The sequence below is a fragment of the Oreochromis niloticus genome, linkage group LG10 (genome assembly GCF_001858045.2).
Source record: "Oreochromis niloticus isolate F11D_XX linkage group LG10, O_niloticus_UMD_NMBU, whole genome shotgun sequence".
In the NCBI taxonomy this organism is placed as follows: domain Eukaryota; kingdom Metazoa; phylum Chordata; class Actinopteri; order Cichliformes; family Cichlidae; genus Oreochromis; species Oreochromis niloticus.
This window is the reverse complement of record NC_031975.2, coordinates 30,026,661-30,049,336: the sequence shown is the minus strand read 5'-3', so window position 1 is coordinate 30,049,336 and position 22,676 is coordinate 30,026,661. Positions and strand designations below refer to the sequence as shown.

The window sequence follows — 22,676 nt, the reverse complement described above, 5'->3', positions numbered from 1 at the left end:
TACTTCATTGAGGTCAAAGGTCACTGATTTCACCTGTTCAGTCATGCCTACCAGTTTTCCAGCCTCTTATTTGTCAGATAAGCGTTAGCACAGCGAGGCTTCTTCTCAGTAGTTTCCTTCTCACCTGCTTATTTGTCATCAGCACCACAGCATCAGTAATGAAAACACACAGGCTCCATTCTGATTGGACGGTTTAACATTTTTATTTTTTCACTGGCTTTAGTGCATATTGTGCTGCAGCTCTTCTTCTGCGGTTCTTTGTACATAAACTCTTTATTTCCCATTTTAAAAAAGAAAAAAAACAGCAGGAGGATTTTTGGCACCTTAAAAAACACATTTCACAAACGTCCTTCTCTTCCTCTTTTCTGCATCAGACTGAAGCATCTGTTATCTTTTACTTGGACACAAACAGATCACTGCTGTTCAGGATGACTGGAAATCTCACCAAGCAGCAAATGGTGCATTTCCCTGATAATTCTTAGTCTTTTGTTTTTTATTTATTGAGATTGAGGAAATTAAAAAAGCCAAATTATTTATTCCACTCTTTCTTGCCTTGTACCACCATATGTGCTGACATCTGTCACAGATTTATGTTAATAAAAGATAATCTTAAAATCTTGACGTTTCTCAGGGAAGCTCTGAATTGTTCCCGTTCCTTTAGCCCGTTTTTCATCAACATCATTTACACACATTAAGGTTTGTAAACTGTCCATTTTTTAAACTTTTAAATATCCTGTTATATAATCAGAACATCAGCTTTCAGTGGTTATTATCATTATTTAACATTACTGAGTTATACTCACAGTGACACACTGAGGAAAACACTGTCTTTAACCAGCAAAAGTAGGATCTGGGCCCCTCTGCCCCCCCAGAGTATCCGCCCCTTGCTGCAGTGATATAACAACACTATTTTCGGGGGAGGGGCAACTTATTTTTAGGGAGTGTTGCCACCACAAATACCCCCTGAAGCTATGCCCCTTATTAATAAATACGTTTTTATAGGATCAAAATCTACATAGCGACCTATAAAATGACTTTAAATCGTCTCCTTTTGACACATTGGTTACTTAGTGAGTCTTGTGCAAGTTTTTGTACTTTAAATATTCTGATCAACACATTTTCTACTTCTTTTCTAATAAAATCTCAACATAATAAAATACCAGAGGAATCCCTCCACCTCTCTTTACATTATATGAACAGTTGCAGTTGCACTGAGGCATAGATTGGTCAAAAATACATTATTGACCCTCTTCCTCCTCCTCCTCTTCATCATTGTCCTCACCGTCACTCTCCTCTAGCAGTCGGGACTGGTGAGCCAGCCTCTGCGCCACAGCCGTTACCATGGCAGCACCCTTCCCGCTGCCGTCCTCCGAGACGAGGAAGGTGATGTCACACTGAGGGGCGAGCAGGCGCACCGCCTTCTGGAGCTTACTGCTGAAGCTGGAAAAGGAAGGAAAGAGACGGGGAGGTGTTTAAAGAAGAGAACTGCCAGATTTCACCGTTTAATGAGTTGCAAAAAAACAAGAAATGGTTTTCTCTAATCTACACAAGGTCAAAATTATACCTTCAGACTCAAATCTATGCATACACCCACTACAATGTGGTACTACAGTGTCTTTTAAGTCAACAAGGCCAAGTCCTATTCATTTGTTATTAGTTTTTTTTTAGCTTTTGTCTCGCGTCAGTTATATCGTCAGTTATATCGTTATCGCAAATTTTCAAATATATATCGTGATAAATATTTTTGGCCATATTGCCCTGCCCTAATCTTCAGGAACAACCCAACAACTACCAAATTGCCGAAGCACCAGCGTCACTGTCCACAGTGAGGTCAGTTTTATACGTCCATCAACTGAAAGGGTGTCAACCAAGAAAGAAGGTCCTCCTTCTCACTTGGTTGAAATTTGCAGCGTCCCACATGGACAAGCGCTTTATAATACAGCCCGGGAGTACGGGTATCATTCCCCCGTAATTAAATGGAATTCTATTTTAAATTACAATTTCATTATATATACCTATAGATATTTAAAGGTAGACATACACAATGTAAATTACTTACATACTACATATATTTACTCAAACGCATCAAAACTGTTTAGGGGATGAACAAAGCAGGCTAACATTAAGCTTGTGGAATGGCCTTCCCAAAGCCCTGACCCCAACTCTATTGAAAATATGGACTATGCTTAAAAGCCGGGTCTGTGCCAGGAAACCAACCAGTTTAAATGAACTCTATCAAAACTGGCAAGAAAAGTGATCAAATATTCAACCAGAGTTATGACAAAGGCTTGTTGATGGCTACTAAAAGTGTCTGGTCAAAGTGCAACCTGCTAAAGAAGACATATCCTAGTATTAATGGGAGTGTATGAATGTATCTGAGCCTGAATGTACAGAATAGTGCACTCAGTTCTTGTTTTTAAAGTCATTAAAATTGTACTCGGTACAATCTTTCCACCCCGGAAAACAAACAGTTCAATTAATATTTAAGTATGCTTATTAGAAAAGTCTGGTTATTTAATATCAGCAAACTAAGTGAAGTTTGGTTAAATGTTGTCTTTGCTCTGATCACCAAATGCCTCTTACGTGGGGTGTTTTCTGTACACTGTCCCGTCCACCCCGACAGTGGTCTTCAGATGGTCCAGTTTGCGGTTGTTACGGATGCGGTTGACGAGGGTTGCCAGGGCGGCAGCACAGAGACGGGCCGAGCGTGAGGAGATAGTGTCGCAGACCAGGCGCACCACACAGGCGTCGACTGGATCCCAATCCAGACCCAACTCAGTCAGAATCTTCTTGGCGTTCTCCAAACCGCTGTCCGGCCTGAAGACCAGACAAAGTGGTTAGATAATGAAGACCAGGAGAGACTGTTGGAAACAATGAAAAAGCAAAAGACTCACTCCTCAATCTCAGAGATAAACTTGGTCTCAAACTGTCCTGGGGTCCCCAGTGTCTCCGATATCTGTCCTTTAAACAGCAGCTTGTCCTTGGTGATCTTCACCAGCACCAGTCGAACAATTTCTCCCAAATACATACCGCTGATCATCTTCTCAAAGCTACAGGAGAACGCACATAATCAGGACAGAAACTCTCACAAACATTAGCTATCAGTTTCTAACTTCTGCTGTGGCCAAAAATTATTGTATAGAAGTTGTATCGAAGACTCATCTGAAGCTGATCACATGAACGGGGGAGGTGTTATGATTCTGAATAGTTGTGATACATACATGTGCACGCCGGGGTTGATGGAGGTCTTGTCCACCTCCACGTCGAACTCAGTCAGGATGTCATCCAAGGATCCGTCATCCCCAAAGCCGCCCCACTCCGTGTTGATGCACATCCGTCCATCCTCGCCCTCAATACGCTTCACATTCTTCATTTCCTCCATGTAGCAGGCGTTGGTTCCCGTACCTGCAGGACAATGTTTTTTAGATTAAACCGCGAAGCATTTAGCAGCTTAACAGAGTCAAAATCATAATAAAAGGGAATTATTTGCTATTCCAAATTGACCCCAAAATGTCATAAAATTAAAATATAATTTTTTGATATTTTAAAATCTAAAAATTAAAATATAGGTCTTGGAGGAAGTCCCCCAGATATAGCAATGAATGTCTGGCCCAAATATGGCAAATATGTACACTTATGGGCCACACCGTTCTGTGACTCCTTCACCTATGGGAAGATGTCAATTGTCATTCAGACTACATCTGGCTCAGACAGCAGCTGCTGCATCTGTGCAAAAAACATTGTAGCTACTGTGACGCCATTCTCTGTTGTTCAAGTAAATTTCGGGGCTTGTCCGGGATTCTGAGCCAAGCAGCATCATAACCAAAGCACAAATCATACTTTAATATCACATATTTCTGGGTCTAAAACTTGCTACTACAGTACTACAAATAACAGGTACTTTATAATACTATAAAGTAGATGCGTGAACAGTAGCTTTTAATGTAAGCCTGGTATTTATTTTTTTCTTTAGGGACCATCATTTAGATAATTTTGTCCTCAGTGAGACTCAAAAATGGTGAATGAGAAGAAAAACCTTGTCAGGAAACTTTACTGAGGTCAAAGAGTGAAGGGGTCAAAGGGCCATCTTTTCAATGACTTTTATCCAATTTGCCTTCTTCATAAAAACAAAGACATCTCCCCCTGCTGGTGATTAGAAGGACTGCAATTCTATTTTTAAAACCCAAAGGCTGAGTCCATCTTGTATAAAAAGTAACACTTTCATGTTTTCATGTTCGTGTACTTCTTGCCTTCTTGTGACTGCGGCTCTTTAGGGGTCATTTTTTTTCTGCTTTGCGTCTCTTTGTGGTTGTTTTGTGTCTCTATATAGCTGCTTTTATGTCTTTGTTGTGGATGTTTTATCCATTCAGTATTTTATCTATGACCTCAATAAACCGACTACTCATCATCTTGTCAGTGTGTTCGGGGGGTGTAGGCAAACACAGCTCAGTCAGACAGATGTGAGGTTTATCTGAAGACCGTCCCACTCTATTTATAAAGCACAACAGCATGGCTGATTAAAGTGCTGTACAATAACGGCAAACATAAAAGACAAACACAGACAAAGACATCCCTGAGTTCTTTACTTATTGAAATTATGGTTACCAATGATCATGCCGATCTCACAGCTCTGGTCCCTGTAGCCGCAGCTCATCATCGTTCCCACTGTGTCGTTCACCATGGCAACCGAGCCGATATCATAGTCCTGCAGAGAAGAAAACAGGCAGACAGGTGCATTTATATCTCGCCTATTCATAATCTGTATGCCAAATAACCTGCCTACACAGAGCGAGAAAGTGCCACGGTGCTTTTAATCTGCGCCTCAGCAGCATTCACAGAGAAATGAAGTGGGAAGAATTACTCGCTGTGCTAAACCGATTCAAATACGAGGCCCACAAACAATTTAACATAACATTTTCTGTCAGCACATCAGCACGTGGTGCTACTGTCTTTATCCCTACAGTTAAGTCCGCGTCTTTTTAGACAATGACAGATTTTTTTGTAGCTTTGCTTCTGCAGTCGTGGCTGGTATACGAGCTGCAGTTATTCTGGTGCTCGAGTGAGTTAGCATCGACTGAAACAGCAATGAGACACACACAAGTCTGCTCTGCACTGTATGCAGTGTCACCGAGTGTGTGTGTATAAAGAAACATTGTGCTGAAGGGTAAAACACTAAAACGCTGTAGCTGGAAGATCGGCTCTGCAGGCCAGAGCTGAAACACATGAATGTGATTTCTGGTGTTTTTGGACCGACCCCTCTCCTGTGAATGGCCTCTTTCAGTAACTGGACCACGTCTTTCCCCTCTACCCCGGAGCAGTTGAAGCCTTTGGTCCAGCGGATCAGGATGCTCTGTGCAGAAAAACACAATTTCCACAATCTATCAGTGACATCGGTGTGAACGTGAGGACTGACACTGAGTTCACCTCGGAAAGAAAATCTGCTTTCAGGAGTGTTTGGACTGTAGGAGGAGGCAAGGAAACCAACGAGGAGAGTCTGGGGTCTCTAAGGGTCGCCATTCTTGGATCTCTGTGGTAGTTTTTTTAGGTTTTGTCTCTTTGTTGATGTTTTCTGCACTTTTGTGATAGTTTTCTGTCTCTGTGATTATTTTTGATCATTTTCTTTTCCTTCTAAAAACTCCTCTAAACCACCTTTAAAACTATGATCAGCCTAACCAGCTATAGACTAGACTGCTGACATCTCCTCAAAGAGCCGAAACACACAGGTGTCACTGTTGTGTATTTACACTGTGTGTGTGTGTGTGAGACCTTGTCGATTTCCAGCTGTTCACAGGGGAAGGAGAAGGTGAAGCCCAGAGGAAGAGTTTTACCCTTCAGGTTCTGAGACTCGAGGAAATCTCCGAGACAGGTGGCGATGTGGTCGAACAGCTGCACAGAGACAGATGTGAATTTTGGGGATTCGCACTTTTCCGTTTGCTTTGTTTTCCCTCAGTGTGTATTTGTGTCACCTGTTCTCCGGTTCCCAGCATCATTTCCTGCGGGATGGCGCAGATCTGACTGTCCATCTTCAGAACCTTCTGCGCCTCCTCCTCCACACGGACGTGAAGCACACGGAAGTTCGTTCCTCCCAGATCCAACGCCAGGAAGTCGCCTTTCTCTGCCGACCGCATGATGAAGATTTAGTTACAGGAAGCCATCCTTAAAATGTGATTATAGCTTTTATAATTATAATACCGCTCTTTTATTTCCCTGCACAGGTCTCTGACACTCTAAACTGGAGGAAGTTGTGATTTACTCGGAGCGTTTTTATCATTGCTGCAGTGCCGATGCAGACATGCTATCAGACCCTGTTCACCTCCCGGCCACCAGCCGTTTGACCTGCGAATCACTGAAAACCCTCCCATAGCCATTTAAGCTTCAACCGCGTAGATCCACCACATCAGCAGCTAGCTGTCCAGGGTTCTTCTACTGTAGCCACGTTGAGACGACTGAAGCCTTAAACATTCATTTTTGCATTGATACAAAAACCCAATCACAGCATGTGCCTGTGGGGAGTCAACTGTGTCCCAGTGTGCACATAAAACACAAATATGTAGGACTGCTTTTTTTTTATCTGCACAATATCTAAAATTAGAAATATCCTGTCTCAGAGTGATGCTGAAAAACTAGTTCATGCATTTATTACTTCTAGGCTGGACAACTGTAACCCTTTATTATCAGGATAATAGTTCCTATAAAGCCTCCAAACGCAGCAGCAGGCGTACAAACAGGAACTGTAAGATATCATCGTTCTCTCATACTGGCTTCTCTTCACTGGCTCCCTGTTAAATAGAGACTGAATTTAAAGTCATTCTCCTCACATGAAAAGTCACAAATGTCTTAATTTTAAGAGAAACAGTCACAGAGCTTAATCATTAGGACACATCTGGACTGTAGCTCCAGGCCTCACGTGGTGTGAGCATGTGTAGAAAGCAGCCGGAGGGTAAACCACACAGTTCTGTTTTTTATGAGAAGATTCAAAGTTTGACTTTTATCTGAAAATGTCCTTACCCGTGCCATCAGGCGTGGCCCTGACGAAGGTGGGCAGCATCTTGACGGGCGCCTTGTGGTGAGAGTGTTTCCCCAAACCTCGGAGCAGATCCTTCCTGAGCCGAGCCGAAACCTCCTGCAGCATCTCCGGGGACAGCTGGAAAAGCTGCAGGTACTTCTCCACCTGCAGAGGGAGGCCGTGTCACGTGAACAGCATAAAGACATAAAAGTGTTCAGGGTGTCAACACCGCCCACACGTCGGTGCCCTCGAGAGAAACCCAAACGAGGCAACTGTGTCGTTTAACCACAAGATGGCGACATTTCCTCAAAATCTGCAGAAGAACACACACCCGACTGTTTAAAGCAGCGTTCCTAAAAGACTGAAACAATCCCAATAATCATTACACTAAAAAAACTAAAAGGGCTGAACGGACTTCAAATACTTCTGAGTACCAGGAGCGCTGCACAGAACAATTTTTAACCAGTATGTCTGATTAAAAATACAAAGTACCATTACTGGTTAGCAGAATACTCTGCAGAGAAAAGCACCGGCCCCGGTGCAGAGGACGAGTAACAGGCATCGGTTCTGCCTCCTGCAGCTACTCTGGGAGACGCCGAGGTGTTCTCAAACAGCAGAGAGGCAGAAGCTGCAGTGCGTCTTAATCTGCTCTGAGATCTCCTCCCTGCTGGACATGCCCGAAACACCTCACCAAGGAGGGGTTCAGGTCTGAGTCAGACTCCGGAGGAGGAGTACTCTACTGTAATGATCGAGCTCCTCACCCTCTCTAAAGGACGCCCAGCTCTTCAGAGGAAGCTTCAGCTGCTCGGGTCTTGTAGTGACCTCCTTCACTACCTGCAGCGTGTGGTGAGGCTGAGACTGTACACTCAGCGCTCACATTTAAAACTCATAAAATACAAAACAACATTTAAACACTTCTGCAGATACTTTCAGTACATCTGTATGACGAGCTCAAACCCACAGGTGAGCCTGAAAATCAATATTTACTCATTTCTGATCAAATGTTGTGATTTAGTTGCTGCTCTGTGAATCCGTCTGTGCTCGAGTTTTGTCTCTAACAGCGTCAGGCGGGAGGAAGTCAGCGTGACACGGACGAGTAAACGAGATAGCAAAGGCTGTAACTGCGCTCAGCCACACAGTGGACAGGTTGTAGACTCACGGAGAGAGCCATAAACTGGCTTTACAGCCAAAGAAGAAGAAATGAATGTCCTTAATGCGTCTTTTAAACAGCTGAAAACAGAAACTCTGAGTCAGATTTGATTTTGTTATCTGTGATGCTGCTGACTCTAGCCACGGCCACATTCTTAGGTCGATATAAAATCAATAAATAAAATTAAAAACATTTGAACAGCTCAACTCTTTTTATTTTTTTTTATCTGATGAACCAAAGAGTTGTGTTTTTCCAGTCAAGGCTGTCGTCGGAAATCGAGCCTCTCGTGTCCAAATATAACCTGGAAACAGTCACACGTGCTTTCATGACGCCTCCGTTTCTGCACGGAACCCTGCTCGCCTACAACTGCGCAAAGCGCAGCTGCTTGGTTTTTATCTGACGCAGGCAGAGAGCTCATCGCTGCCATTCATCTATGAATCGAAGTCCTTCTATTTGTTTGATGTCTTTAACCTTTGTGTCTGGTTTTCATTCTCTCCGGATCATCTGATTTGTTCCAAAGATGCGACACAAACTCCGAGCTGATCGCGTTTAGCACGTTTGAAAACAGGCCTTCCACCCAAGGTCAAAACTCGAACTCTAACGTTACTCTGTGCTCCCTCGTTGTTTAACGTGCACGGCTCTGTTGTGTCTCTGTGCTGCACTTTGGTCGCCCTGTTCTTGTTTCCAACAGTGCGTTATAAATAAAACGCTGCAGTTTAAATATTTTTGATGAACTTACACATAACTGATGATTATTATTCACTGACCCGTCGCACTGTAACAGGATCTGTGGCATTTCATCTCTTGTGAAACTTGAAAGTTGGCACAGTTTGAAGCTGATTTCACAAGATATTCTTAAATTAAACTGAGTAACTTCTGGAGAAGTTGCACAGGGATTGTTGCTTCTGCCGGACGTTGTCTGTTGAAATCAGAAGACCCAAAGTTTAAATTCTAAAACCAACCGAAAGCTTTTACTTTGAAAATTTGAAGGATTTCTCAGAACCATGATTCAATTCAATTCAGTTTTATTTGTACAACAACAGTCACCTCGGGGCACTTTATATTGTAAGGTGCACTTTGGTGACAGCGGGAAGGAAAAACTCCCTTTTAACAGGAAGAAACCTCCGGCAGAACCAGGCTCAGGGAGGGGCGGAAAACATGACTGAAAAGAAGAGAAGAGAGCCAGAGATTAACAACAAATAATAATTAAATGCAGACTGGTATATAGAAGAAACACTCAGTGCATTATGGGAAGCCTAAAGGAGCGGCCTGTTGGGGTGATATGGTGCCACGAAGTCTTTAAGATAAGATAGAGAGAAGAGGAAGACCTCCGGGAAGATTCGTGGGTGTAGTAAAGAACAGGGTGAGATGGAGGAGGTTGGTGCTGTAAAGGAAAGAAGTTGGAATAAACTTTATTTACGTGATGTTTTGTTACGGTTCTGACAAACCTGTCCAAACACATAATTCTGCCCTGAATTCAAAGCTCTTTTTCACCTCTGACCTTTCACACCTGCGCTCAGGTACCTGCACAGTAACGTGGACACGGTCTGAAGAGCTGTGCAGTGATTCTCCAGCTCTGAAGGAAGCCGGGAAAACAGGAAGGCTGAATTGTTGCTGCCATCTCCAGAGGATCATTACTCGCTGTGTCAGCACAGCCTCTTCCTGCCTCTGATTTCACTTAAACACATGTTTGTTTTGCATTTAGGTTTTTAATTTTTTAAATGTTCGTGTCATCATCACAAAGTAAAGCCTGGTGAAGGCCTGTAAGCTGCTGCGAACACGCCCTGGCAGCCACGAGGGCGGCTGTTGTGAAATGTGTGTGCTTCCAGGTTTCATGTTGTAGGTTTTCTTTGGCAGTTTGGTCATGTTGGCTTTTTTTCTCCCACCGTCACACATGTTCTTTACGGTAAACGTTGGAATGCCTCAGACAAGTTTCAACAGCCCTGCCGATGCAGCTCCGTCCTGACGAGGTGAAACACTTTCTGAGTTATTCCCTCAGTCGGAGTTCCTGAAGCTACGTGACAAACAAAGTGGTTCTGAGGTTTATGTTTGTTACTTTAAGAACCTTTCAAGGTCTAAAGCAGTAATCTGTGTGGTTGTGTGGAAGTTTAACTTTACGTTTAGAGCTCAGCTTCTCTGCTGTATCAAACTGTTATCAGTGGTTAAATGATTGATTCACAGTCAGAAATGAACCTGATATAAACCTAAACAGCAGCCACGGTTGGAGATCCTCTTTCTCTGAGTTAAACTTGGTCCCAGGATCAGATGCTGCCATGAAGCAGGGATACAAACGTGTCCGCCTCCTCTTTGTCTCTGACTGATTCCTGAGCTGCAGTACTTTTCCAGGAGCGAGTTTGCTCAGGCTGCTCTCCTCCACTGTCCTCGCTCCAGCTGATCCAGAGGAAGTGAAGATGATGAAACCAGTCACTGGTACTGTGGCTGCACAGCGAGTCAGGAAGTTGTTTCCTGTTGTAAAACGGCTCAGGGCGATCCGGGTTTGGCTGCCAGTCTTGTGGCAGTCGAGGAAATTCAGCGCTCAGAGGAAGCGGAGAAGCCAAGCCAACTTCACGATGACTGAGTTAAACATATTTTCACTCAGCGATTCATGTGTTTGATTCATTGTGTGGCTCAGGTACAGCTGCCCCGTGCTACTGTACAGAGTCAGTTATCCGGTTTTGCTTTGCTGATTTTCTCGGTGCCTTTCTATTCTCTCACATAGAGCCTACATGTCTGTGTAACAGCCTTTGTGCTGTGTATGTATGCAGAGCGTATACATGTTCTGGGCAGGTTCTGCATACTTTGAAGCTTCAGTGAGACACGGCAGTGAGACCTGCTTGTTGCCATGCAGGCCTTTTGAAGCCAAAAGTGTGAATGAAACGGTGGAGTCCAAGCTGTGCCGAGTAACAGACTCATAAATGCTTGAATTTTACTCACTGAAACTAAAGCACTAACTTCAGAATGGTCTGCAACTGTAATATTGGTCAGATAATCTATTAAAAATGCCCCAAAAAGCACAAACACAATGACGATTTCCAGGTAAGCGATGAAGGCTAGCAGCTACATGTAAACGTGTTTATTTCTGACGAAAGGTTTTAACACGGCAGTCTCTGACTGACTGCTGGAGCCTCACATGGACGGTAGAGGAACTGCAGCACTCCTTTATTCAGCTCCAGAGGTTGAGCCTCGTCTTTGCTGTGGTCGTTCTGATAATTACTGATCAAACAAATGATTCTGTGAAAACAAAGCTGATTTATGCAGAACAAAGTAAACGCTCTGGAAAAAAGGAACACATTCCTGAAAGATGAACTCCTCAACTTGGAGACATTGTCGTGAGTTGACAACCTGAGGGTGGATGTGTTGATGACTTCGCTCTTAGTTCATGTTTAACGTTGGAGTCATATTATTTCTGTGGTGCTAGTCTCAGAGTTTCCCTCATTTTTGTCTTTTCTGACTGAGAATTTAAATCCTCTCTGAGGTCTTCCTCTTCTCTCCATCTTATCTTAAAGACTTCGTGGCACCATATCACCCCAACCGGGCGCTCCTTTAGGCTTCCCATAATGCACTGAGTGTTTGTTCTATACACCAGTCTGAATTTAATTATTGGTTATTATTAATCTCTGGCTCTCTTCTCTTCTTTTCAGTCATGTTTTCCTCCCCTCCCTGAGCCTGGTTCTGCCGGAGGTTTCTTCCTGTTAAAAGGGAGTTTTTCCTTCCCGCTGTCACCAAAGCACTCGCTCAATGGGTTTTCTCTCTACCTTATATATAATATAAAGCGCCCTGAGGTGACTGTTGTTGTGATTTGGCGCAATACAAATAAAACTGAATTGAACTGAATAAAGGGTCTGAGAAAGTTCTTAAAATTTCAACAGTTTAAGTCACATTTTTGCTGTGGTCTCAGAGTTTCCTTCAGTTCAGTCTTTTCTGACTGTGAATTTAAACTTTTTCCTTAGATGTCCATTATGGTCCTGAAATACTATTTCTAATATTCTGAGATACTTTTAACTCCTCACCTGGTGAATACTCTGACTTTTCTTCTGGCACAGATACTTTAGAGGATCAATTTTAACTTTACTGGCTGACTACTTTCATCCTGGAACAAACCGGTGTTTTTAATATTAGCTTAGTCAGCATCATGAACATTGACCAGTAAACCAAAGGTTGCTGAAACCTTTGGTCTTGGTGACGGTCTTTTGCGATCATCGTGGGAGTTAACAGAGCCTCGCCCTTAAAAAACATCATAAAAAGAAACAAACTCCCTGGATGTCATAGAAATCGATGCGATTGTGCTGCTTGTCACGAACACAAGTGAGTAGGAGGTTTTGTGGAAATAAGGAGGAGGTTTGGCTCCGATTTCTTATTCATGAAGTTGCAGCTGAAAAACTGGAAGTTGTGACTTTTAAAATTATGAAATACATAAAGTCATGATTAAAGTTAGTAAACCAATGACTGACCATGAATCTGACAAATGGAAAAATATGATTCTTTGTTCCTGTTTTTTCCTGACCTCGGTCAGGATTTCACTCAGCTGTAAAGAGGACTTCACTAACGGTCTGCGACGGCTTACAGCTCCTTTCTGTTCTTTGTGTGCTTTAAATATTCGCCCGCTCTGTTTACGTCTGTGTAACAAGTGTTTCGTGCTTTTGTGTGAAGATTATTATATTGCTGTTTGCCACTCAGGGAGACGGGAATGTTGGTTTTTCATGTGATTTTAGCCCCGTTTTTATGCCCATCTTCATTTTTTACACTGCTGCAAACAAACACAGATATTTACAGTGGCTTGCAAAAGTATTCGGCCCCCTTGAACTTTCCCACATTTTGTCACATTACAGCCACAAACATGAATCGATTTCATTGGAATTCCAGGTGAAAGACCAACACAAAGTGGTGTACACGTGAGAAGTGGAACGAAAATCATACATGATTCCAAACATTTTTTTACAAATAAATAACTGCAAAGTGGGGTGTGCGTAATTATTCAGCCCCCTTTGGTCTGAGTGCAGTCAGTTGCCCATAGACTTTGCCTGATGAGTGCTAATGACTAAATAGAGTACACCTGTGTGTAATCTAATGTCAGTACAAATACAGCTGCTCTGTGACGGCCTCAGAGGTTGTCTAAGAGAATACTGGGAGCAACAACACCATGAAGTCCAAAGAACACACCAGACAGGTCAGGGATAAAGTTATTGAGAAATTTAAAGCAGGCTTAGGCTACAAAAAGATTTCCCAAGCCTTGAACATCCCACAGAGCACTGTTCAAGCCATCATTCAGAAATGGAAGGAGTATGGCACAACTGTAAACCTACCAAGACAAGGCCGTCCACCTAAACTCACAGGCCGAACAAGGAGAGCGCTGATCAGAAATGCAGCCAAGAGGCCCATGGTGACTCTGGACGAGTTGCAGAGATCTACAGCTCAGGTGGGGGAATCTGTCCATAGGACAACTATTAGTCGTGCACTGCACAAAGTTGGCCTTTATGGAAGAGTGGCAAGAAGAAAGCCATCGTTAACAGAAAACCATAAGAAGTCCCGTTTGCAGTTTGCCACAAGCCATGTGGGGGACACAGCAAACATGTGGAAGAAGGTGCTCTGGTCAGATGAGACCAAAATGGAACTTTTTGGCCAAAATGCAAAACGCTATGTGTGGTGGAAAACTAACACTGCACATCACTCTGAACACACCATCCCCACTGTCAGATATGGTGGTGGCAGCATCATGCTCTGGGGGTGCTTCTCTTCAGCAGGGACAGGGAAGCTGGTCAGAGTTGATGGGAAGATGGATGGAGCCAAATACAGGGCAATCTTGGAAGAAAACCTCTTGGAGTCTGCAAAAGACTTGAGACTGGGGCGGAGGTTCACCTTCCAGCAGGACAACGACCCTAAACATAAAGCCAGGGCAACAATGGAATGGTTTAAAACAAAACATATCCATGTGTTAGAATGGCCCAGTCAAAGTCCAGATCTAAATCCAATCCAGAATCTGTGGCAAGATCTGAAAACTGCTGTTCACAAACGCTGTCCATCTAATCTGACTGAGCTGGAGCTGTTTTGCAAAGAAGAATGGGCAAGGATTTCAGTCTGTAGATGTGCAAAGCTGGTAGAGACATACCCTAAAAGACTGGCAGCTGGAATTGCAGCAAAAGGTGGTTCTACAAAGTATTGACTCAGGGGGCTGAATAATTACGCACACCCCACTTTTCAGTTATTTATTTGTAAAAAATGTTTGGAATCATGTATGATTTTCGTTCCACTTCTCACGTGTACACCACTTTGTATTGGTCTTTCACCTGGAATTCCAATAAAACTGATTCATGTTTGTAGCTGCAAAGTGACAAAATGTGGGTAAGTTCAAGGGGGCCGAATACTTTTGCAAGCCACTGTATACACATACTTTATGGATTCTCCTTTCTTCTATGTGCAAGATACTTGGTACCAGGCTGTACGAGTCTTTGAGCGGTCCTGAGAGCGCTGGCTTCATTTTTCAGCCCTGAAGCCTGATGCTGAACCTCACTGAGCAATGCTAGCAGCTGTGGCGATGTGTAAGACAACAGCTGGATCATTTTTCACCAAAAGAAGAATCCCCGTGACTTAAGCTAGCCTGAATTTTTTGATGAATTCTCAATAAACTTGGTCATTTTCAAGCTTCACTCAATGCAACATTTAATTTATTAAACACTTTTGTTTCTGACAAGTTATCTGCAAAGATAAAGATATCAACATCATCATGTGATTAAAGCTTTTGGATTTTCCCTTCTGATCAGTGCAATAAGAAGCTAAAACCATAACGTCAGAATGTGTCAGACTGAGCAAACATGCAGAAACCTTTAAAGTGATATTTACTTTAAAGGTTTTTTTTAAATTACTGTTAATAACCACTAAAATACATTTAATTGGTATTGTATCTGCACAGGGACTTTTTAATGCTGTATTATCATTAATTAGCATGCCAACATGCAGAAATAAAACATATCCTGTGTTCACTGAATCCTACGGAAGCATAGAGCTGCCACCCAGGCAAAAGAAAAATAGAAGTATATCACGTTATAACGTGAAAATTTTATTGTTCTAACAAGATACTTTTCATGTTTGTACAATATACTTTTGACGTTTGAACAATATAATATCATGTTATTACAATATACATAGTTATCACGTTCGTACAATATAATATTTATATTGTACGAACTTGATATTTATATTGTACGAACTTGATATTTATATTGTACGAACTTGATATTTATATTGTACGAACGTGATAATTATGCATATTGTAATAACGTGATATTATATTGTTCAAACGTCAAAAGTATATTGTACAAACATGAAAAGTATCTTGTTAGAACAATAAACTTTTCACGTTATAACGTGATATACTTCTATTTTTCTTTTGCCTGGGTGGCAGCTCTACGCTTCCGTAGAATCCCACCATGTTGATCAAAGTGTCTATATGCATGTGTATCTTCTGTAACTCGTCTTAGATGTGTGAATAAATCTCAATCAAATGTACTAAATAAATTTCCTAGACCAGGATTATCAAGCTCTATATAACATTCACACTCTTAGTAACTAATCTCAAAATGAATGGCGACATGTACGTTACATGTACATTGTTGTGCAGTGGGACTTTGGGATCACTGGAATGTGTGGTCACATATTTAAAGACATGACACAGCAAAGCTAAAAGTGCCTGTAATTATTATTTTGTTGTATAAAATAAATATCTAGCTTGCAAATGTAACGATGTAAAAGAATGAATATGGTTTTGTTGTTATTAAATTCCTGTTAAACTTGGGATTGCAACCACGGGTTTATCTTGAAACTTTTATTTTGAAAATCCACAGCGGAAGTCTGCTACTGGTAAACTGGTTTTCCCTAAGCTTATCCCGTTAGTAGCAAGGAAGCTTTTGCTGTGGTAAGTTCTTTCCCAGTCTGCCGTGACTGAACATGAGTTTAAAACATATTTGAAGATCCTCATTGAGGTTAACATGACAGTACATTAACAGCATGAACTGCCCATACAGTAGCATCTGAGTAGATTTCAGTTTTATGATCTTGTTTTCCAATTAATGGGTTAGACGTTAGGAAAAATGGACACGCTGAGCTAGCGGCTAACAGCTAGAGGAGACTGTCGTGTCTAATAATTTGAAACTTCTCTTGATAGTTTGGGCGGAATGCTGTTGCCTGAAACCCATGGTTATTCATATCCCATGTTATTGCAGGTATGTGTATTTTGAAACATGTATTTGATTGAGCGGCAGACTAACTCTGTTAAGAAACACTGCTTATTAATTTTGCCCAGTAGATGGCAGCATTGTTCCATTTAATATTGTACATGAAAGGAAATTTTGACTTTGGTCTGGAAGTTTATTTATTTTCACATGAATGTGCATTTAAGTGAATTAATTTCTCCTTTTTTACCTAAACCTCAATGCAGTAATATTTTTATTTTATTTTCTGTAATAAGTTTTGTTGCCATTTTATTTTTCAATCAATATTTGGTTTTTATTTATTTTAAGAAAACTAAGAGTTCCACTATACGATCATTAGCTTATCTGTGAGTAGCAAGGAAGCTTTTGCTGTGTTTGGGCGGAATGCTGTTGCCTGAAACCCATGGTTATTCATATCCCATGTTATTGCAGAGACCCACAAGAGGGGAATAAACCACGTCTGAGCTCTACCCATCTCGAGTCCAGAGAGTTTTACTCTTACAGCACCGGAGATAGAGACTGAGCGGAGTTACACAAAGAAAAAAAGAAAAAAATGTATTCATGATTTATGTGTTTGGTGTTTATGGCGTGTGACTTTATAAAGTGATATAAAGAATATAAAAAAAGAACAACATGATAAAACAGACTTCTGTGTTTTAAACATAAATGAGACGAACATGTGCTGCAGGCCTGGCAACAGCTGCCCGTAGGTTGGGTTTTTGCTAGTTATCTATCGAATACTGTCTCTACCACAAAAATAACATACATACAACAAGGTGACACGTACCTTACCGAGCACATCCGGAGGGATGCCGTCCAGGTGCAGGGTGGCGGTGTCGCCGCTCATTTTGGCTTTCTTGGTTATCTGAATGTTGGACTCGCCGTTTGCTTGTGTGTTGCTCATCTGGATGAAAACAGGTTAAAAGATGATGAATTAAGCTGACAGGCTTAAATGATCAGAAAAAGAGGACAATAAGACTCAGATAAAATAAACGACGTAAAATAAAGATATGACGTCTTCTGAGACGTCGCCCCGTTGTTGCCCTGACAGGTTTTTAAAAAATCAATCAATGATTTTTGAGTTGCAGACTAATTTTCCCAGAGTTTACGCCACAGCATCTCACGTGCCCGTGAGTTTACGGTAGGTGTCGGTGGTCTGCATTTATTTGAGCCGTGCCATAACCACAATGATTGTTAGTGAAACCTGACCGGTCTTATTCAGTGGTTTATACAAAACGGGAAAGTATGGATGGACTCTTTGCCTCTGAAAACAACTTAGCTGCATGTCTAATTTGTACAACACTGACATTAAAAAGATAAATGAGAGGATATCAGGACTGTAACAACCACAGCCTCGATTGTTGGGCCACAGTTTTTGTGGATACCTCAGTTTGGGGGATTTTCTTTTTAGAGGGAATTAAAACACTGGGGGGGAAAAGTCTTTTTACCACACTCACGATCAACTGATGGATGCCTGTTGCCATCCAGCACCTAAAATATGTGTAAATTTCTACTTACTAAGGAGCAAGTTGAAATTTTGAGATACTTTTCTTTCAGTTGCATGAAGAAGCTTGCAGATGAATCAAATAATTGTTAAAATAACCTCCATCGCTGAAACAGGTTGCCTGAATGATCTGTAAAGATTAAAGCTAACATGCTAACTTTTCATTAGCAGCTCTGCGGGTGTCATGTCACAGGCAGATTATGTTTATTTTATTTAACAGAGATGATACACAGTAATGAACAGGAACACTGAAGTTAATTATGTAAATATGCCAAAAAAAGCTGTTTCAGTTTAGAACCAGACGGCAACCTCACGCGTTGGACCGTGTGTATTCTGCTGTGGTTTGCTAGCTGTTGCTAGGCAGAATTGGACTCAGAAATAGTGCTGCGGTAAAAACCTTGTTGCAGTTGCTTCGGTTGCTGTCAGCTTGCTGTGTTCTCTATCATATCGAGACTATCTCTTCCCGAGCAGAGAGATAATCTTTTATTCAGAGAACCAAGGTTACAGTGTAACTGTACAGTCGCTCCACAGCTGAGATGCAAAAAGTTGCACCTTTTGAAACATTTTGGTTTCAGCAGTTAGACACAGCTTTAACAGTGAACTGTTTCTGTTTTTATTGCACTTTTTCCAGGTTTACTGCGCTCGGAGGTTAGTTCATGATTTTTAATGTAACACCTTTATCTCTTCCACCCACCATGAGCCTCAGTGATCCTGCCACGAGGGGAAAAATGTGTTGTTCCCTGAGAGGTATCAGCAATCGATTTCACAGCAACTGCCTGCAACTACTTACAATTTTACAGTAAAAGTCAGAAAAGTAAAATTTTGCTCACTGTGATAACCCTCAGAGGTCATTATTAATAAACCTAACACTTCGCTATTAGAAAACATACATTTGATCCTTTTTAAAAAATTTTAAAAATTAAAAAAAGTCTTGGAAATCAGCAGACAAAGTAATCACACTGTCAGTCAGTGTGATTAGTGGTGGTTAGCGTTACGGTGCTCAGAGACCTCGTAACATCCAATGAGGTTTATCGTTATAGTCAGGGTTAGGATAAGGCTGAGGTCACGACCCATCACACGTGGACCTGACAGAGTGTCAGATTTTACCCACTGAAATGGAAAAGCTTTAACAGAAAAACCTGCAAAGCATCTTTAGTAGAGCTCTAGAAAAAATATATTTATAAAAATAAGAATAACTGTTCACCTGCTGTAATGAAACATCTGTGCTGATGTGTCCTCGGCGTAAACTCAGGTTTTCACGAAGGGAAACAAAGTGAGCGCCGTTAAGCAATAATTAAATGTGCCTTTGAGCAAACATCACGAGGCTTTAAATGCTGTTAGATGCAGAATTCAAAGCACACAGAAAGGAAGGTGCAGCGAGGAGCACACAAAAGAGGAACAAGCGTTTCTTCACATCCTCCAGTCGACTTGACGTGGACGTGAATAATAACAGGTCCAAATGCAAACATAGGCCCGGAGTAAACGTCATACGTCCCGTGTTACTACCTGAAGTGTCAACAGAGCACACCTGAGAACAGCTGGGAGCCGTAACTTGAGTTACGAGCGCCGAGTTTAAAGGAACCTGAAAAGCTGCTTCCACTTCACTTCCAGTCCTCAGAGTCACAACGTGACACCGTGACCAAAATAAAACAGCTTTCTGAAGTGAAACCAGACAACGAAGAGACAAATGCATGAAAGCGGCTGATGACAGCAGGACTTTCCCTTTTTTTAAAAAAAAAAAACTGGGAATATTGATGATGCAACACTCGCAGTGAGCTTTCACATGTCGCAGAAAGTTTCCTTATTTCACTCTAATAATTACTAAATGATAATAAAACTGTTTTAAATGCAGGAAGTCGACAGTTTTAGTGATGACTTTAAAGCAACAGCAGATTTTCATTCATTCAGTAACATTTTTTTTTAGTTTGTTGAGGTATTTTTATTTGTTTTTATTATGTTATTGTTTTATAATCAGCTCTTTATAGTGCTTGTTCTGGTCTCGATGGCCGTCTGCTTCCAGAATTGTTTGAATTCGCTCCTTCAGTTCAGCAAGTTGAGGGAGTCTTTTGGACCATGTTGACCTGAGAGCGTCACACAGGTGCTGCAGATGTGTCCTCTGCACATCCTGTTTTACTGACCTTTGACCTACGATTCTCTGTGAACCCCACAGACTCAGAACGAACAACCACATCACGTTCAAAGTCACTTCCTTCCACACTCTGATGCGCGGGGTGAACTTCAGCAGGCTGAGTCTACGTGTCTGAACGCTCAGAGTTGTTGTCCTGTGACTGGCTGATGGTTTTGTGGTTTTTTTATTTGCTTCCTGCCTCTTTCTCTTACAGCATCCAGTAATTGAGCAAATCAGCAAAGCGCTGAGTTACACTAGAGCAGGGATTACTCTAGTGACCTCCTGACTCCTGTGGATTAGGGTTTTTGGGTGGAGTAGCCTCTGAGATCACATTACAAAGTAAAAAACAAAAAACAGCTCCCAGGTAAACCTGCAACGCTTCACTGCTCTCCACACCTGTCAATTCGTAAACCACGCCCCAAATTTTTCAGGTGACACCTCATCAGTGACATAAGAATTTCTGATTCTTTTGCACTTTTATTTTGAAATAAGTTAAACTGCCTGTATCATCGCGCTGAAAGGTTCCTGACAACGTGCGGTGACCCTGAGGAGAGGCAGATATGAAGAATAACCAATATCAATAATAAGATCCCGGCTGTGAATGCGCCTGAAGGCAACATGAAACAAGTCTGACTAGTTCTAACTGAGCCAAAGATCCCGAGCAGCGCAAACCCCGTCAGACAGACCGGGGCTAGCGAAAAAACACAAAACAGCGGCTCGGGGTCCTGTACCAGGACACAGGGGGTCTCAGGGTGAGACAGGATGGGCGGTGAAGTCACCAACCAGCCGCTCGCACTGATGCAGACACTGGTGGAAACTCCTCATCCTCTCTGCGTAAAAGCCACGAACAGTGAAGCGCACTCAGACTCACCTCTGCGTCCCGCTCCGCGCCCTCAGCCTCACAGCTCTGAACTTCCTTAATGAATGAGAGGCAGGGAGAGCGCGTGAGGTGCTCATTTTGGGAATTGTTTACACCCACTTCGTGTCGCAACACGGGGACCTCCCGCTGCTTCACGAGCAGATTTACAGCTGCGTAAAAATCCCGGGGTCGTCGCAGAGAGTTTCCGATGTTTCTGCGTGTTTTATGTGGAACATCTTTGCTGATGTTAGTGAACCCACTGTAGTGATCTGGAAATATGACGGAGACATATATAAAGACTAAAACACCGCAGTTTCTGAAGTTCACTAACAGCGTGTTTGTGGAGCCGTGATGTTCCTGCTGCCCTCTCCGTCTGAGCTCTGCTCAAAAACACATCATAAAACAGTTTGTGAGCGGAACTGTTTCTGGACCAAAATGACTCCACATCACTCACGTTTGACCTGTTTGTGACGGACTACACACACAGAAATTATTAATTATTGATGATTTAAAATGAATCTGATTCACGTGGTTCAGTTATCATGCGGAGTGAGGCTCGGATTTGCTTGTCAAAGTTAACCTTGAAAGGGTCGGTGTGGGTGTGTGTGTGGGCGGGAGGTGTCTCAGCCGTGGAAAGTTTCTGCATAAGACACCCGGAGAGAGGCCGGGGTGTGGAAACCTCCTCAGTCCGCCTCACTGAGATATGATGCGTTTCTGATCTTTAATGTTTTATTGACACATTTTTATCATTTATTTATTTTCTCTCACTTTGTCCCGTTTCAGATTGTCTATAACGTTTTATTTATTTCTGATTATTTGTTTAGTTCTTGTCTTGTTAGCAGCCTTTCAGTCACCTGAAGAATAGAGTTGGACAGTTTGCACATGCTGTGCATCAGTTCATGGTTGAAATGCACTCTGACTTTCAGAGATCACTTGCATTAAATAAATAATTACATTTTTCTCACATCTCTGCTGAGTCACTGCATATACAGTGTTGCAACAGTTTTATTTCTTAATATTTCCAGAGAAAAATGTAAAAAGTGCAAAATAAACCAGATTGTACTTGAAAGTGAAAATGTGTTATCAGCAGCAACCCAACAATCATATGACCCCAAACGGGGAAGTGCTTTGGCAACAGTGGGAAGGAAAAACTCACTTTTTAACAGGAAGAAAGCACCAGCAGAACCAGGCTCAGGGAGGGGCGGGGCCATCTGTCATTGGGGGCAAATAGGTATTGAAATCCAACCTGTAGTCCCCTTTCAGTGGGAGCGCCGGCCGAATTCCTCCCACTCATTTCTCCAGCTTTTCCTGCACAGCTGAACGTCACTGTGAACATCAGTGTTTCTCTGGATTTCGGCAGACTGCAGCATGTGATCAGGGTTAAAAATAAGAGTCAAAACTAATCTCAGGAAACTAAAACCAGTGTTACGTGTCTGAAGCTGTCTGCTTTCCCCCCTCTCCTTTTGCTTGCCATTTCCCTGCGTACACAGACTGCAGGCTGGTGACGATTTGGGAATCTCCAGCTAATTATAGGGAGGAGGCTTTGAATAGACCAACAGGAGTAAGGACACCCTTATAAACGGAAACTCACCTGTGGCTAGAGGTGGCTCTCTCCTCCTCACTGCTAAGGATCATTTGGCACATGTGCTGAGCTCTGGATCTTTTCATTTGTTGTGTAAGGTGTGTGGGGGGACCTAACAGTCCTTTTCTCCCCCACATTGTTGTATGGCTTTGAGACGTTCTTGTTTTGAGGAATTGCCCCTTTCCCAGAGTTGTTGCGTTACCCCCTCCTGCCAACAAGAAGGCGTAACAACCAGACTTTGGT

General features: G+C 42.3%; 1 protein-coding gene and 1 long non-coding RNA gene across 4 annotated transcripts; one reads left to right on the top strand and one right to left on the bottom strand.

Annotated features, from left to right (window-relative positions):
• Positions 1-178: 178 nt before the first annotated feature.
• On the bottom strand, positions 179-21,226 carry LOC100690676 (hexokinase-2). 3 transcript variants are annotated; one of them, XM_005472325.3, is made up of 11 exons: positions 20,864-21,226; positions 17,148-17,264; positions 7,009-7,171; positions 5,967-6,115; positions 5,767-5,886; positions 5,255-5,350; positions 4,606-4,705; positions 3,222-3,405; positions 2,895-3,050; positions 2,584-2,817; positions 179-1,440 (listed from the first exon to the last, which is right to left on the bottom strand). In XM_005472325.3, the coding sequence occupies exons 2-11, from the start codon at positions 17,262-17,264 to the stop codon at positions 1,239-1,241; spliced, it is 1,521 nt and encodes a 506-aa protein (XP_005472382.1). In that variant the 5' UTR covers positions 20,864-21,226; the 3' UTR covers positions 179-1,238. The 3 variants fall into 3 exon arrangements, with proteins under 3 accessions (XP_005472382.1, XP_025766676.1, XP_005472383.1); XM_025910891.1 differs by lacking the exon at positions 20,864-21,226 and adding an exon at positions 20,003-20,115; XM_005472326.4 differs by lacking the exon at positions 20,864-21,226 and adding an exon at positions 19,069-19,209.
• Positions 15,548-17,141, top strand: LOC102082356 (uncharacterized). The gene is made up of 3 exons (XR_269538.4): positions 15,548-16,065; positions 16,315-16,372; positions 16,793-17,141. It is a non-coding gene; the product is annotated as an uncharacterized LOC102082356 (long non-coding RNA).
• Positions 21,227-22,676: the final 1,450 nt, after the last annotated feature.

Bases quoted from the DNA above. Each gene is read 5' to 3' on its own strand.
- LOC100690676 (XM_005472325.3), bottom strand. From the start codon at position 17,264: ATGAGCAACACACAAGCAAACGGCGAGTCCAACATTCAGATAACCAAG. The intron at 5,351-5,766 runs GTCTCACACACA...TTTTCTGCACAG, and splicing joins AACAGCTGGAAATCGACAAG to AGCATCCTGATCCGCTGGAC. The intron at 4,706-5,254 runs GTCGGTCCAAAA...TCTTCTCTGCAG, and splicing joins AGGCCATTCACAGGAGAGGG to GACTATGATATCGGCTCGGT.